Genomic DNA, 17,808 nt, shown 5'->3' with positions numbered 1-17,808 from the left:
TTAATGTAACAGGCTATCTTCATATCATGTATGCTACATCAATAAACTGAGATGCAGTGATGTGAATCTGAGTTCATGTGTTTATTTAGGTGCTTCGCGCAATTTCTCCTTTAGTCAGAGAGATCGCTGACTAAAGGAAAAACTCTGGGGATTATGATTTGGAGCATATGTCTACACATGTCTGTACATGAGGATGCTGATAGTTGTGCTTGCTACAGTCAATGCTGTCTTCTGTTTGGTTGCAGTTAAAATAAAACAAAATAGGATGATTGAAAACTGATAGTGACAGTTATGTTCATGACACAAATTTCTGTTAGGAAAGTCTACAAGTTGCACAGCATGGAGTCCTTGAATTTCCTAATTTCATGCTGTTGTGGAGTTTCACAGAAAAAGATTGGATATTAGAGGAATACAACCACTTGTACAAAGAAACTGAAAAGCTTTAAACTTTCTGAATGAATATAACCTGAAGCAACACGTCATCCCAACTATCCCCAAACGTGTCCATCCCTCACAAATAACAGGTGATTATGTGTAAAACATGTTGAATTAAATAATATTAGCAAATAGGGTTAAACCACTTACTTATTAAGAAATATGTCGCTACCGTATACACTCCCTTCTCCTATCTTTTCCACAGGAGCTTAACTGACCCCATCCTCCTCATCTCTACTCCATCATCTGCTCTCCCCCTCCCTCCTAATATACTCTTGCAATATGTTCAGATCAGCATGATTTAAAGAGTGGATGTGTCTTTCTGCTGAAGGCCTAGCTGGTGAGTCGAGGGTTGGAGATTGTGTCAGCTTATTACAGCTGATTATCTGTAAGGGGATTAGAAGTACAGGATGGTGAGTTAACAGGCACTTCAAAATTGCTCTTCTCAGCTTCAATATTTGCTTTGTGTCAGAGCTCACCTTGCTCCGGGATAGCGGGAGATCAGCACGACAATGGACTAGCAGCAGGTGTTAGATTTCACTACCCAAGGTAAAGATTTTGCCATGTGTTGTATTGTGGGCATAGTATTGGCTGATTGGATAAGTGTATATGTGCTGCCTGACAGCTAGCATCCTTAGCTCGTCTCATCTTTGCACTTTCTTCTGATTTATAATAATGAAAAGAAAAAAAATGCCTTCAGTTCGTGCATGTTGTAGAAATGTATAGTCTTATGCTTTGGAAAGCATTCATGGACCTCGGCAGACAAAAGAAAGAACATTTGGATTAGTAGATGTTTACATCTGTCTTTGTTTGTGCAGTGTAAAAGCATCAGTTAGACCTAAGTTGGAGTTATTTCATCTAAGTCAACGCTAATGGGTGTGTCTATATGATTCTTAATCCTCTGGGAATCACACAGCTGGGATTCTGATGATGGTGGTTCTTAGTATTTGTGCCAGTTTTGATAAACTGACCTTCTTTCTTCCCCGCAGTGCTCTAATGCTGATCATGTCAAGTTGTGGTCTGCAGTCAGGAGTGCCTAAAATATCTCTGTAAGCTGCTTATGACACTCAGCGGGCAGCAGCCTCCTTCCTGCTCCATCCTGCAGCTTTCATTTAAAGAAAAGTCCACACTGAAGCCTGACCTCTGACCTCTGAACCTCTCGCACCTGTGTGGACTTCACAATTGAGCCACCATACCCCATCTGCCTGATGGTTCATGACAGCAAGATCCAAACACCTTAGTTTAGACTAGTTCTCAGAACTGTTTGTCCAAAGGGAAGTTTTTCTTATTTCGAAGAGATGAAATGAAGGCCTGATTCGAAACCAGTCAGAGTGCACACAACCAGCTTCTAAAAAGCCTGATTGCTCTGTGCCTTCGTCTTTACATATTCACGCTCACAATTGATTTACAAAACACTCCTTACATTGTGGTACATCTTATCTCCTGTTGTGTTTTTCTGTGTTTTATCAATCATTTAACAATCATAAATGATTGATATTCATGAAAAGTGCAACCTTAAATATTTCAGTCGGTGGGCCTTTAGAAGCTTCAGCTGTGAGCAAATGAAGTGAGAATGATGAATTTGGTGGCTTAAAATTATATTAATTTGTAAACAAGTTTCAGTTTTGAAACAAAAAGGCATATGCACAAACAATATACTGTTATGTTGTTATGTAGAACATAAACTTTTTAGCTCAGACAGCCTGACAGTAGATTGTTATGCAGCACCTTGTGGTCAAAAGTGTTCATGCACACTGAGGGTGGCCACCTTTTGGCCATGTTAGCAGCTTCTTAGCCGTGAGTCACTCAGAAACCTGAGAACGGTCATGGCAGTTGGGAAGGTGACATTTAGCAAGGTGGAGAGAGAGAAGCTAGCTGAGGTTCTCTGGCTGCTTAATTGGATTTCTGTAGTGACAGGAACTATCCTCTTTGGCCTTGGCTTGTTCCTCAGAGTAGAGATTCACAAATGGCAAGAAGTGATGTCGGAGCAGGGAATCCTCTATGTGCCAGATATGCTGATCACCACAGGACTAGCAGCCTGCTGCATCAACTTTTTCGGTGGCAAGATCTGCCTGGACTGTGCCGACACCAACAAGTTCCTGCGCTGGAAGCTGGTGATGATGCCGTACATCATATGCACCTTCTTCTTCACCTCTTGCGTCCTGGCAGGGGCGCTCATGTGCTACGGCATTCGCAGTCAAATGGAGGAATCCCTGTTTATGGGCCTGAGGAATGCCATGCGATACTATAAAGACACAGACACTCCGGGCCGCTGCAACCTGAAGAGAACTGTGGACCTATTGCAGATCCAGTTCCAGTGCTGTGGGAACACAGGATACCGAGACTGGTTCCACATCCAGTGGATCAGCAGCCGCTACCTGGACATGAGCAGCAGTGCTGTGGTAGAGTAAGTTGAGCAGGACATGCTGAGTCTTTCTGGGTTTGTTGATTACTGTGAATTACCATGTGAATTACCATGTGCATCATATGGTAGCAGGTACAGGGTCCTTCAGTAGAGTGTATCAGACCAAAGCGCACCAGGTTAAAAACTACACCCCGCCTAAAGGTGTCTGTCAGAAAAACCCCCAGTATTAGTGCAAAACATAACGTAACACTTTCCACAAACCCTTTCACTGTAGAAAATCTTAGAAATTACATCAGATAGTACATTAAGAGTTCAAAATATGTAAAATATTAGTCTAGATGTCAGTAGATAGCAGATTGAACTGAGGTCTTTTTTCTTACCCCTCACAATTTATTTAGTGCATAATCCTAGCTGTGGTGGCTGCTGTAGGACAAACACCTCTGGATGTCCATTAGTTGTAGTGAGTGTAGTCTGCTGTTATCTCAGCTGTTGGTGTCCAGGTCCATTTACTCTGGAAGAGAGTCTGATAAGAGTCGATGAGTCAGAGGAGCTCACTTGTGATACTGAGGTGAGTTGCTGAAGATCTGAACATTTCTGTCGGTAAATGCTGCTGTTAGCCTCTGTTAGCTGGTGTTTGGGAAACTTTCTTCAAGGCTGATCTAATGTTTTCAGGCTTGGAGACTTAGCAAATAAACTCTCATACCATATGAGAATATAATCAAACTGTTTGATTTTTGGGACATTTGTTTTAATGTTGGTTTCCGGCTGTTGTTGTTGTTGTTTAGTCGGATGACAATTTTAGGAATAAATAAGTGTGTTCGTGCACATTTTTATGTGTCAGAGCCCTGGCTTTAATTAGCAAGATACGGTTTGTGGTGAGGAGGAAGAGGGATGAGGTGGAGATAAGGGACGAGGAAAAAGACATTTATTTGTTTGTGATCTATAAATTAAATGTAACTGTGGTACTATGTGGCTGGTCTGTTCCATTGTCATCATGCAGGTGGGACGGCCATGTCATTCTTAGCCACTGCATTCAAGATGGCAGGGCAACACGGCGGTGTCTAGGTCCATTTACTCTGGAAGAGAGTCTGATAAGAGTCGATGAGTCAGAGGAGTCAGAGGGCATCAGCTTGTTGGAAGACGGAATTACGCATTAATCAGTATATATTTATGAAGACTTTTTTTCTATTAAAAACTTCTAAAAATGACCGACTGCAACTTTAAAATAAAGTTTCATTAGACGCTGCATTGACTGATTGTGTGTCTGTTTAGTTAGTCTTTTATTTACCAGCAGTGTGAGTTGTTCACACACAGTTCACACTGCTTCCCCTGACTTTATTATTTCTAACTGAAGGCCTGTTTATAGAACACCTATGTGGAAATGTGGGTGTTTCTCTTCCAACAGACAGTAAGCAGACTGACCCCTGAAGGATTTAGGCCACTGGTCTAATGCAGTTAAGCCTGTACGCTACAGAGGTCAGGTGTCATAGATTAATTAGGATTAACCAATAGGGTCCAGTCAAATAACTTCAGATAACTTATTAAACATAAGTTATAAGTTAGCAATGACAGAAACTTTATCAATCATTCTGATAAAAACATGTGATAATTGTTTCTGCAGCTTTAGTTTCTTTAAATTTGATCATGAGATCCCTTGGAAGATCATGACTCCACAAACAGCATACAAACATCACTTAGAAACAGCTGCAACATGTATTGAATTTAATTCAATAATCCCACCCTCCCTCCCCTTTTTCCAATTCTTTCACCTCTTCACTTCTCATTAGTAAATGGTGATCTGCCAGGCCCGGGAGCCACCCACTGTGACGGTTCTGGGTCCGTTGGACCCAGTATTTTGAGTTTATTATATTTCGGTTTAATTCTGCTTCATGGATTGTTTTCTTATTCTTGTAGTGATGATGATTATTTCTTGTTTCTGTTTATCCGTGCTTAAGGATTTGTTCTCAGTTATATCTCACGTTTAGTTTAGTTCAGGTTCCATGTGTCATTCTCTGTCTGTCTCTCAGTGTAAAGTCTGCATGCTTGTTTAGTAATTCATGTGTCCTGTTTTATTGTGAAAGTCTTTGTCTTATGTTAGTGTGTGCAGCTTGGTTCCCCCCGTCTCGTTAACCCTGATCTCTCCCAGCTGTGTCTCCCTCCTGTTGCCCATTCGCTGATTACCACCCTGTGTATATTAGCCCTGTGTTTTCCTGTGCTCAGTGTCGTGTCGTACCCTCAGATCATGCCTGTGTGTTCCAGTTAGTGGGTTCATGTTTGGTTTCTGTTTTGTTGGTGCCAGCAATAAAGCTGTGGTTTTCAGTTATATTTCCGTCTGAGAGTCCTGCACTTGGATCCACATCTCCACCTGCCCGCACACAGAGCCCTGACACCGACAGTCTCAATCGAGGCCTTCCCCAAACCTTAGCTCAATTCTTGATTAAGCCATTTGCCTTTATCTACTAAAAAGTGCTGCCAAACCTAAAATGAGGAAGTGGGCCCAGCTAGTGAAACGATTGACTGACTAACTGCTCTGCATGCAGTAGCAACAGTTCCTGTTCCTCCCTTTCAGTCGTATGAGGAGTAATGTGGAGGGGAAGTACCTGATGGATGGTGTTCCCTTTAGCTGCTGCAGCACCTTCTCCCCTTGGCCCTGCATCCAGCACCATCTCAGCACCAGCTCGACCCAAGACAAGCAAAGCCAGCAGCTGAACCTGTGGAGGCGGGGCTGCCGACAGGCCCTGCTAGACCACTACACCGGCATCATGCAGTCGATCGGCCTCACCGTGCTGCTCATCTGGCTTTTTGAGGTACTGGTGATTTTGCTGAAACTAGAACCGTCGGTTCATACAGAACAGAAGTGAAAGCACAGAGGTTTACAAATCAGCTCCATAAAAAGAGATTTTTTAAAACCCCAATAAGATCTGCAAAGCCACCATCGTGGACCTCTGTGGTTTTAAAGGAGACTCACTTTCTGTGATATATGCCATGATCTAATCTCAGATGTTCACTAAATGTGGCTAAATTTTCAAATATTGAGGTAAACATGCAAATCAAATATAAACTAATCTAATCCAAAGAATGTGAGGGCCTATTAAAGTAACAGAATGTAAATCAGCTGGTTTCGGAAGATGACGGCCTTGTATCAGATGAAGATGGATCATTTTGTACTCTGGCTCATGCATAGCTGCGCTGGTAGAGTCCAACAATGAAAGTGAGGAAGTGGAGCAGCACCAATAGAGAGTGTCTTTTCACAGGAGCTCGAGCATCAGCTGGAAAGCCACCAAACGATTCCTGTAGCGTTTTTTCAGAGACACCCTCATGGCACTTTTCTAACTGCGGATGTGAGACAAGAGCCTGGGTACAGAACTCCAATTCAGTTTCCATCACTGCAGAAAAAATGATGTGAGCAACAAGAGTACCTTGATGAACTCAGGGATGCCTTAGGATCTGACAGTAAATAATGTTCACCTCACAGGTCAGCTGTTCTACACAACTTTCATTTAGTGATCGTGCAGCTCTTTTGGATAAATCCTGAGCTTCACCTGAGACTTAGATCTCAGGACCTTGCACAGTCCCAGCAGCTTATATCAGCAGAGTTCTCCCTGATATCATGAGCATATTGATCCTCCTTCAGCCTCATCTCGTTGTTTTTGGAGAAAAACAGAAGTAAATCCCGAGCTTGCACTGAGTGTGTTTCTTATACCCTTATTTTTGAGCCACAGATTAACACTGCTCATGGTTAATAAAATGAACTGACTGCTCTTGTGTGTTTATATGTTTATAAATGATAATTTTGTCACATTTACATTCGGCTCATTCTGTGGGTGAGAGCATGTGGTCTGACCCTAGCTTCGTACAGTAATACCAGTCTGATGTGCACACCGTTTTACCACCCTTAATCACTGGATTATTACAAAAGGTGGGACCAAAAGTGTCAGCTTGACCCCATCCAATCAAGATCCCCATAGCAGACTAACGCTCTTATTGCAGATTTAACACTGAGCAGTTTCAGTGTCTTAAAAGCAACCATGTTAAAGGCAGGGAGATCACAAGATGGGGGCACACAGTCACAATACTTCTGGTCACACTGTGGTCTCCACTGTGACTGAAGTCTAAACTTGATTAAACATACTGTATTTCCTTTTTTCACCAGCTGCTGGTTCTGACAGGTGTCCGTTATCTGCAGACGGCCATGGAGAACGTTCTCCGGCTGGGTGATCCAGAGTCGGAATCAGATGGTTGGATTTTGGAAAACAGCCTGGCAGAAACGGCCCGGTCCAACTTTAACATTATTAAGAACCTGGGAAAGTGTTACCAGGTTGACGACGACCCAAACATCAATGTCCCGACTGCTGCTGCAGAGGAGGAACTGCCATCATAGCAGGTCCAGGTCCCCGTGACCAGCTAGCCTCCAGCCTGTGGAGTCATGGACAGCAGAAGGAATGAGCTGTTCCAAAGATGCTTTTGACTCGGGATAGAAATCACTTCATTCTCCAGGATGCAGAGTGAATCAAGTGGATCTGACACGTTTAGCTTCGTCCCAGAGACAAGAACAAAAACTTGATTGTTTGATCGAAACAAGTTCGGAACAGTGGCTAAACTTTACCTGCTGAGTCCTTAGAGCTCTCAGATTTATGGACCAACAAGGTCTTCTGCCTTCAGATACGTGAGTTTGAATAGGTTTCACCTTGATGACAGGTTTATAAATGAACTCTTTGTGATTTTTTTTTATATGATAAGAGGAGTTATTTTTTATACTTGAAGTAAATTACAAAGCCATGAACTGGTACCTTTGGGTCTTTGATTGCATTTTTAATTTTTACCATTCTCCAAAGAAGTCTGATCACTGAAAAAAAAATCAACAGCCCATCAGTTAAAGCCTGAAAACAGTACAAGTACAGGTTGGGCCATTTATATGGATACACCGTAATAAAATGGGAATGGTTGGTGATATTAAAGTCCTGTTTGTGGCACATTAGTATATGTGAGGGGGCAAACTCCTCAAGATGGGTGGTGAGCATGGTGGCCATTTAGAAGTCGGCCATCTTGGATACAACTTTTGTTTTTTCAATAGGAAGAGGGCCATGTGACACATCAAACTTATTGGTAATGTCACAAGAAAAACAATGGTGTGCTTGGTTTCAACGTAACTTTATTCTTTCATGAGTTATTTACAAGTTTGTGATGTGTGTTCAGTGTGCTGCCCATTGTGTTGGACTGTCAATGCAACCCTCTTCTCCCACTCTTCACACACTGATAGCAACACCGCAGGAGAAATGCCAGCACAGGCATCCAGTATCAGTTTCAGGTGCTGCACATCTCGTATCTTCACACCATAGACAATTGCCTTCAGATGACCCCAAAGATAAAAGTCTAAGGGGGTCAGATCGGGAGACCTTGGGGGCCCTTCAACTGGCCCACGATGACCAATCCACTTTCCAGGAAACTGTTCATCTAGGAATGCTCGGACCTGGCACCCATAATGTGGTGGTGCACCATCTTGCTGGAAAAACTCAGGGAACGTGCCAGCTTCAGTGCATAAAGAGGGAAACACATCATCATGTAGCAATTTCAAATATCCAGTGGCCTTGAGGTTTCCATTAGTGAAGAATGGACCCACTAGCGTTGTACCCCATATACCACACCAAACCATCACTTTTGTTGTTCCAACAGTCTTGGAGGAATCCATCCAATGTGGGTTAGTGTCAGACCAATAGCGGTGGTTTTGTTTGTTAACTTCACCATTCACATAAAAGTTTGCCTCATCACTGAACAAAATCTTTTGCGTGAACTGAGGGTCCTGTTCCAATTTTTCTTTTGCCCATTCTGCAAATTCTGTGCACCGATCTGGGTCATCCTCATTGACATACTGCAGTAGCTGGAGTTTGTAAGGGTGCCATTTGTGAGTAGCTAATATCTGCCGAAGGGATGTTCGACTAATGCCACTCTCCAGTGACATGCGGCGAGTGCTACGCTGTGGGCTCTTGCTGAATGAAGCTAGGACAGCCACTGATGTTTCTTCATTAGTGACAGTTTTCTTGCGTCCACAATTTGGCAAATCCAACACTGAACCAGTTTCACGAGCAAGCAGTTTGCTAACTGTATAACTGTAGCATGGGAGATGGGTGGTCTCGTAGGGTGTCTTGCATTGAAATCTGCTGCAATGACCCGGTTACTGCGTTCACCAGATATTAACACAATTTCGATCCGCTCCTCACGTGTTAACCTCTTCGACATGTCAATGGCTGTGAACAAAGAGAAACTTGTAAATAACTCATGAAAGAATAAAGTTACGTTGAAACCAAGCACACCATTGTTTTTCTTGTGACATTACCAATAAGTTTGATGTGTCACATGGCCCTCTTCCTATTGAAAAAACAAAAATTGTATCCAAGATGGCCGACTTCTAAATGGTCACCATGCTCACCACCCATCTTGAGGAGTTTGCCCCCTCACATATACTAATGTGCCACAAACAGGACTTTAATATCACCAACCATTCCCATTTTATTACGGTGTATCCATATAAATGGCCCACCCTGTAGAATAAAATAGAATAGAATAGCCACTTTATTTTCATTCAGAATGCCCACCAGAAGGAAATTTTGGTGCATTTACTCGCCATCTCGTCATATTCTGGGCCTTGTTGGTGTGAGACAAATTTGTATATACTAATTATTATTAGTAAAGAATGTTAGGAGATAGATATGCTGCACAGCAATAATAGCAGCAGAAGAAAACCAGTGCACCATTCTAGGCGTAAAACTGCACTGCTCCAACATTTATGAAAAGAACAGGCAGCACCAGGTGGCTGTAGCTCAGGTGGCAGAGCAGGTCAGCCACTAATCAGAAGGTTGGTGGTTCGATCCCAGGCTGCATCCTGGCTGCATGCCAAATATCCTTGGGCAAGATACTAACCCCATGTTTGCCTACTGGTGGTGGTCAGAGGGCCCGGTGGCGCCAGTGTCCGGCAGCCTCACCTCTGTCAGTGCGCCCCAGGGCAGCTGTGGCTACAATGTAGCTTGCCATCGCCAGTGTGTGAATGTGTGTGTGAATGGGTGAATGACTGAATGTAGTGTAAAGCGCTTTGGGGTCCTATGGACTAGAAAAGCAGGCCATTTACCATTTACCGTCATGGTTAGCAGTGTTGCCTCACACCAACAAGGCCCAGAATTCAAATCCACCACCTAACTTGGGCCTTTCTCTGTGGGGTTTACATTTTTCCCTCACATTCCAGCTGCATGGCTCCATAACTCACCTGAGAACAGTCGCATCCATCACACACTTTAACATCTGGAGCTTCATGACACCAAAAGAACTTCAAAAGATTTTGTGCTTTAAAGCTGAAGCAGCCAGTCTCCTTGGTTCCCAAATAACTGACGAGTATGATTATTCAAAATTATGCTTTCACAAAGCGATCTCAGTTTTGACACCCGATCAGTTCTTTAGCCGTTTTAATAAAAAAAACTGTGGGCTTTAAACAATGCAGTAAACACTGCACTCTGGAGTTACAGCTTTTTCTGAAATGTGTTAATGTGTTGTACAAATGAGTGACAAAGGATGCTGCCACTGCCCTTAATCATACATGGTGGTTTCATGTATAGGTTCATGCACGTCAAACATGAAATGAGTAAACTAATACCAAATTGTCACAGAGAGGCAGACCCCCAAAGAGTTTCCTGCTACCAGGAGTCAAATCGTGGCCATTATGTGCCACGCCTTAACCTTTAGGGCCTTTTTTTAAATGTTTTATTCACAGCCAGGTCATAAAAGATGAGGCTGAATCAGAGGAAGTCAGCAGCACTAACTCTGAAAGGTAAAATTTGAATTTCCTGTGAAAGTAAACTGCTCATGTTGCTGTTGGTCATTTTTCCAGAATTTTACATTCAAGTCTCAAGTACCTGTGAGACGTACTGAAACACATGACACTCGCAGCCTCCTTAAAAACTGGAACAGATGATGTTTGTTTTCACACAAAACGTTGTGGGTTTTCAGTTTTAGATGTATTCAAAAGTCTGAGGTGTCGCTGAACACTTGTCTGAAAACACATTTGAAGGTTTGCTGTAAGCAAAAATACTTACAGCAACAATATATTTACAATTCCAAGTCAAAATTTATGACCTTTGTTGTTGAATAACAAAGTTTTAATGTTATTTTTATATCCGGTAGATAATCAGAATTAACTTTGACCTTTTCTGAGACGTTTTCACAGATGTGTCAATTTGGTCTTCATATGATTCATGCAATTGGGTTTATGACAGTAAAGTCACAGCCATTAGTTACAGTGCATTTCATCCATGGTGGGAAATCTGCTGTTGTTATTGTTGCCCTAAAGAAATAAAAATGAACCAAAGAAGACATTTTTCTGTCTCTGCTTTCTGTTCATCGAATAATGTTTGAGGAGCTCTGCAGTCCTGAGCCTTCATTGAGTTTATTTCCTTCTGTTTGTTTGTTTTAAAAGTTTGATTATTTTAATTAAAAAAAACAAAACAAAAAAACAATCAGGATCATTTATGAGGAGAATGTAAAAGCCCTGAAAGAGGTCACGGAAAGGACTGGTGTGATAGAGGAGGATGTTAGGAACTGGGTGATGGAGGCAGATGTTCTGCTGTGGAGACCTCTAAAGGCCAAAGATGAGGACCTGCCTTTTGTATACGCCACATAAAAAACAGAAGACATTGGCACATAATATGCAGATGCGGTCACTCTCTGTTACATATTACGCAGGTTTTGGACACTAATTTGGGAACCTGTGTATTGGTCATGTTCAGAAATTTGAAGGCTTTATGAATAAAAGACAAGTTTGACTGGTTTCAAAATTAAATCAATTCGAACATACCTGGTTCCGATAAACAGTTTAACAGTGGTTGCTATGCACTATGGGATGTAATTAACTTCCTGTCATTTCATTAAAAAAGAACAGGAAGTCCTCTTGTATCCTTGTGTCCTCTTCTAAAGGAGGCGACCCTGGTGCAGAGCTTCAGAGTCACCTCCCTCAGCCGAAGCCCTTGAATCGTTTTAACTGTAAAATTCAGTCTGATGTGTACAAGATCAACTGGGACACCTTTTATCCCTTTGCCTCTGATTCCTTTAAAAACTTTTTTTTATATGTGATCATATCAAAAACCTGTCTGAATGCTCCCTGAGGTCAGCATGCTCCTATCCACACCTTCAGCTTCACCTGCCTCAGTTAACTGGTCAAACCACGCCCCCTACTGGCATCTCTAGTGTCCCGCACCTTCCTATCGAATCCTGAAGCACAGCTTGTTACCCTGTAAGTCATCAGTAATGACCCCACCCCTACTCCAGCTCCCTAACCCTGTGTTAAAAGCTAAATTAGTTTTCTGGAAAAACAAATAGTTCCTGATGTGTTTCAGTTAGGATGATAATTTCATTATCCTCTGCCTGTTATATGTCAGGAATTGACAAATTCTGATTGCAGAGGCTGATCAGCATCAACCTTGAAGGGTTAAAAAATAGAGAGTGCTCTCCTCTGAGTCAGCTTCATCATAGCTTAATGAAGAACCTTACTTTATAAGGTCAGAGAACATGAGATCTTTGAGGAGCTCCGTGGACAATAAAGAAGGAATTCACCTCCTGTACTGCCATGAACTTTCATCCATCTTGGATGAAGGATCTACCGGTGGCTCTTCTTTGCTGAAATTTTTACATTATTTGTCAGTTTTTTCTGCCAATAAAAAATATAATTTTTATTTTTATAGAATTTTTCATGCATAAGTTCAACAAATAATAAACATTTAGGATGTTTAGTTCACATATAATTAGATGTAGATATATTTAGACTCCTAGTTCATTGTCTAATCTGTCATTTTGGTTATACTTGTAAAAATTATGCTGCAGAGCAGTGGTCGTCATCATCAAATAACGTTGGGTTACTTAACGTAATCCCTGGTTCTTTGATAACAAAGTGACTTGTTTCACTATGGGAATCGCCTCAGCGTGACCAACTACAGAAGCTCCAATGACACCGCGTCTGTCTATGACAGACCTGTCGAGCCATACTCAGAGCTCCGCCCCCTCACTCTAACTTTGTTCTGCAAAGGCCCCGTGAGTGTTAAGGCGAACGCCGTCAGACACAAGATGGACCCAAAGGTCAGATTCAACCAGAACACAGGTTCTGATGACGCGTGAGAAGAGTTTATTTACACATGTGAGCTCTAGATACAATGTTGGGGGAGGTGATACAAGCTACTGTATATACATGTGACAGTGAAAACAGGTGAATAACTATAACACTGGTGCACGGGCAAGGAATATATACAGGAGACTAGACACTGTGACATTTTTAACTGTGGGAATGAGTTAACTATGATGAGGGCTAACGATGCTGTGACCCTGAACACTTGAGGCAGAAAATACATGGAGTAAGCACATTCACTATGACGTTCCCTATGACAACTTCACTTTTCCACAGCAATAAAAAAGACTGTGGCCTTTTGACACTGGGTCAGATTGTGGCTCATCTGGCATCTCATCTTACGTGATACACAACGAGCACTGCTTCTGTGTTTGTTATTAATTATTGCTCTCAAACTTCTTTTTAAGCCAAACACTTTTTTAGAGAACAGTGACTAAGACTATAACGAATCTTTGTAATCAAAGTTAAAACTCAGTATTAGGCAAACACAGAAACCCTAGCTTGAATGCTAAGCGATCTAACCTACCAATTTAAATGTCTAGTTATGTACTAGCAAGAGAGTTTGCCACGGTAGGCCAGACTCAGTTAGTTTAGTCTGTTAAAGAGCCTGTAAAGAGAGCCAATAAAATCAATCAATCAATAAAGCTCACTCTTCTCATCTAAGTCAGCGCCTGCATCTTTTGGTCCTTATCTCACTCCACACGGCTTGCCTCGATAGCCGTGACAGTACGTTACCTGTCAATGAACAGTAGCCTGTATTCAGTTTGAATATTGCTGAAAATTAATATGGCTCAGTTTTTTATAGGGTTGTAAATCATGTTTTACTTAATTAACTTTAGGTGAGAACACAAAGACTGAGAGAGGAGGGCAGAAAGAGGAGGAGCAGGCTCAAGACAGAAACAGGTGAAACGATAAAGCCAAGGAAACTTCAGTTTGATCACATTCACCGATGATGATTCTGGCATTAACATGCATTCCTAACCTGCTCTGATAATAATCATAGTCACGATCTGTTTTTGCTCATTTCTGGTTGAAGTCAGCGTGTTTTTGACTGTCAGAGCAATGGCACAAGGAGAAGGGAGCGATTTTAAAGAGCAAGAAGAGGTAAAATCACAGTTTCATGGATGCTCTGTAGGTGCTCCAATAAAAAACATGTTCATTGATATGAATGGTAATATTTTAATCAAGCTTGAGCCGGACTGCTGGATCCACACTGATGTACAGACTAGTACTGGGGGCACTGGGGATACTGCAGTCCATGCTGCTCAGGGCTCAGTGAAGCAATGGTTTGTATGTAAAGCAGCTCTCTTACCTCTTTGCTTCTTGTCCAGGTTTGTGGAGTGGTGGGGTGATTTTCTACTGTCTGTACTGAAGTAGGGCTGCTCAATTAATCGAATTTTAATCTAAATTACGATCTGGGCTTTCAAAAAAAATAAAAAATGACTGAGCCGATTATTAGCATCTCCCTTGTGCTTTACTCTCACGCTGCTCCATGTGGCAAATCGAGCACACGTCTCTGCGTTTCGAACACGCATCACAACAATTAAGAGGACCCGAGGGAAGCTCGGAAAGCTAAGCAGAAGTTATTTGGAGAGGAGAGGATAATGGCTACCGAAGAAAGAATGCCGTTGGTTGAAAAGAGAGATAAAACAACTTCAGTTGTGTGGAAACATTATGGGTTCGTGGAGTCAGACATGGATCAAGTAGACATAGTGTCTACTATTTTATATTATTTTTTGACAACCTTTAAAGCCGTTATTCAATACATTGTTATTGTTAAATAAATATCGTCAAATAATCGAGATCTCAATTTCAGTGAAAATAATCGTGATTATCATTTTTGCTATAATCGAGCAGTCCTATACTGAATAATAAATAGTAATAATACTGCTGTCATTGATGACGATGTGGTCGTGAAACCATGCCATGCACGTTTCTACCTCTGATCTGCTTTGCTGCAATTTCGTCTTTAACTTTCTTTGGAAAGTTCTGGTCAACATGACTGAGCTTTTCCTCGGGTTTGATAACTACAAGGTTCATCTTAAATCTGAGATTTTTGACTCTGAATCCAATTAATTAAGTTGCTTTTTGTGGAACACTGTGACGTATAGATATTGAAACGAGGTTAGCAAAGGTGAAAACAGTGAACTACATTTGCAGGCAGCATATTTCATTAATAATAATTATGGCATTATGACTGGGGCCGAGCCCCCTATAGGTTGGATCTTAGAACTGCCCCTGCAGGCTGCTTTGTGTTCAGCTCAATGTGGTTAGTCTCCACCTTTGACCGTTTGGCAGTGCCAGAGAGTCAGAGATATTAAATGAGAGACTGCAAGAGACACCAGCGAAGAAGAAACTGACCCTAACGCAACAGCCTCCTTTAATACACATGTTTGTCCACCAGAAGGCAGCAGAGATACAGCTACTACAGCACTGCTACAGTAGGCGCAGTGCCCCTGATGCACGGTAAGTTATGCCTCTGGAAAGAATATCTTGGGGGTAAATTGTGCCACTGGTTATGAAAGTAAAATATTATATTTCGATCTCAGAGACTGTAATGCTACATAAAAGCTAGACAAAATCAACACAAAATTACTTATCTAAGGTTTATTTAGTTATTTTACAACACCAGTGGCACATTTTATACAAGCTAATTGTGCCACATGAGCACATCAAAAGTCAGTTTTCTTACACAAAGCCTAGCACCACATGAACTTGTTGATGCTACCCACTGCTCCCTTCTGGCTGTACCACTAAGTTGTTGTGGTGTGGGTAGTTCGTTTTTTTTTTTTTTTTAATCCACATCTTCTCTAAGGATGATTCCATCATCACTTTCTTTGAAAGTTAAGATAGACGTTCCATTCACAGACCTATTACTACTTAGCCTTAAAAATTTTGCACCAGTGTCGGCACCACCAACCAATCTAACGTAGTTGTAGGATTCGGTTTTGCTGCAAACTTCACAATGATAATCACAATTACATTCAGATTGAAGTTCTGCTGAGTGCTTTTTCAACCCCGCGTTCCATTCACAAGTCATGCTATCTGGAATTATATGCAGTTAAGTGCTCAAAACGTAAACATTGTTTGCCTGTTTGATAATTAGTCTATCAAGTATATGTATATTGTATTTGGAGATTTAACGAATAAATATCTGTCTTCTGCTTCATATTTAAATGTTACAGTTGTTTGAAATGAGCTTGTATGTCCTGTTATAAAAGATTTTCCTTTCTTGCAAAAAAAAGGTTATAACAGGCTGACGCACACAACTGAGCCAAATATGTGAAGATGAAAGCTTTTTGTAAAGATCCTCTAGGTGTTGTTAATTAATTGTTGAGTGCGCTGACCCATCTCACTTCAAGGAGTTTCTCTACTCCATCCTGCATTTCTTCACTGTCAGGGTATTTTGACCTGCTGCCAACACATGGTGCGTAATCATGCGCACGGTTTCTGTTTGTCATACCTAATACTCAAACTGCAGATCAGTGAATGATGTGATTAATTTTTGAGTGCATAACTGCATACATTTGCATATTAATATAGAAAACTGCATTTTTGTCAAATTTGTTCAATTCTTCACTGCCTACAGAGCTGATATTACCACCTACAAATTATAAAATGACAATAACACTAACATGAAACGTACACAAATTAGTGCATTAATTAGCTTAATGAATTAGTCCATTAGCATAACTGGTCATATTTAATATATCATGGTGATTACGGCAGCTAAACTGTGCCTCCCTCCTGTTTTGCCATTCCGCGTTTCTCTGCGTCTCATCCCTGTGATTCTCCCTGAATGTCATCCCGTGTTTCACCCAGCGAATTATTATTTCAGGTTTGTTTAGCTAGCTCTCCCAGTTCAGTTTGTTTCTTAGTTTCCATTCTGGCCATCCTCACTTCTGTTTGTAGTCTCACATGTTGTAAATAAACGCTCACTCGCATCTCAGCCGTTGCCTGCATTTTGGGTCCTTTTTGCCGCAGCCGTGAAAGAAAAACTGTAAAAATACATTCTACAATTACAATAAAATAATATATTTAAAATATTCATAAGTTGTGCCACTGGCACAAATCACTCCAACCCCACCATTTTGAAAAAACAAAAACAAAAAAACCCATCATGCAGCAGTTTTGAGTTAACATAGGTGTGTGTTAGGTGTGTAGACTTACGGTGTAGCTTACCAAAGCACTAAAACATCTGTGAAATGTTTTTAGACTTGTCTAAAACTGTTCAGACAAAGCAATCAAAAAATCTTCATTACAGAAATTTTACTTTGAAAAGCAAAAAAAAGTTTTTGAACTTAAATATGATTTACTCTCATGCAACGATGCTCTCTTCTTTGCAGGATGAGTAAAATTGCTGACCCTTCAAAAATGTGGTGTGTTAAAGTGACTTGTTAAATGTTGTCATTTTTATGCTTACCATCTCTACATTGTTTCAACTCTGTTATCAAAGGAATTCCTTTGTCGTCCCCCCCCCCCCCCCAGCCTCTCGAGGTTTTGGGGGGGGCTGTAGTGTTTTATCACAAGCACATCCTTGTGAAGGGCTGTTTGATGTTTGGTAAGCTTCCTGCCCTTTTTATGGCTTCACTGCGTTGTGCATGGTGAACCAATACAGGAATTGAACCATACATTGGGTGTGGGGGAGATTACCCCCTTTATGACCAGGATGTTGTTAGAAACAGTTGTGATCAGGAAGTCACGCACACAGAGAGACACACATTCTTACATGACACACACACACATTCTTGCACATGCATACAGATGTTTACGCCAGTGTTTTTAATTTTTTTAAGGAGGTTTAATATGGTTTCTCCACCAGTTTTAAAGAGGTCTAAGCAGGTTTCTC

The 17,808-nt window shown here is 41.3% G+C and overlaps 1 protein-coding gene across 1 annotated transcript; it reads left to right on the top strand.

Annotated features, from left to right (window-relative positions):
* The first annotated feature begins 475 nt into the window (after nt 1-475).
* Nucleotides 476-11,158, top strand: LOC113037486 (photoreceptor outer segment membrane glycoprotein 2-like). The gene is made up of 4 exons (XM_026194625.2): nt 476-984; nt 1,425-2,842; nt 5,370-5,607; nt 6,954-11,158. The coding sequence occupies exons 2-4, from the start codon at nt 2,262-2,264 to the stop codon at nt 7,179-7,181; spliced, it is 1,047 nt and encodes a 348-aa protein (XP_026050410.1). The 5' UTR covers nt 476-984; nt 1,425-2,261; the 3' UTR covers nt 7,182-11,158.
* Nucleotides 11,159-17,808: the final 6,650 nt, after the last annotated feature.

The sequence above is a fragment of the Astatotilapia calliptera genome, chromosome 15 (genome assembly GCF_964374335.1).
Source record: "Astatotilapia calliptera chromosome 15, fAstCal68.1, whole genome shotgun sequence".
NCBI lineage: Eukaryota > Metazoa > Chordata > Actinopteri > Cichliformes > Cichlidae > Astatotilapia > Astatotilapia calliptera.
This window is presented reverse-complemented; position numbering and strand designations above follow the sequence as displayed.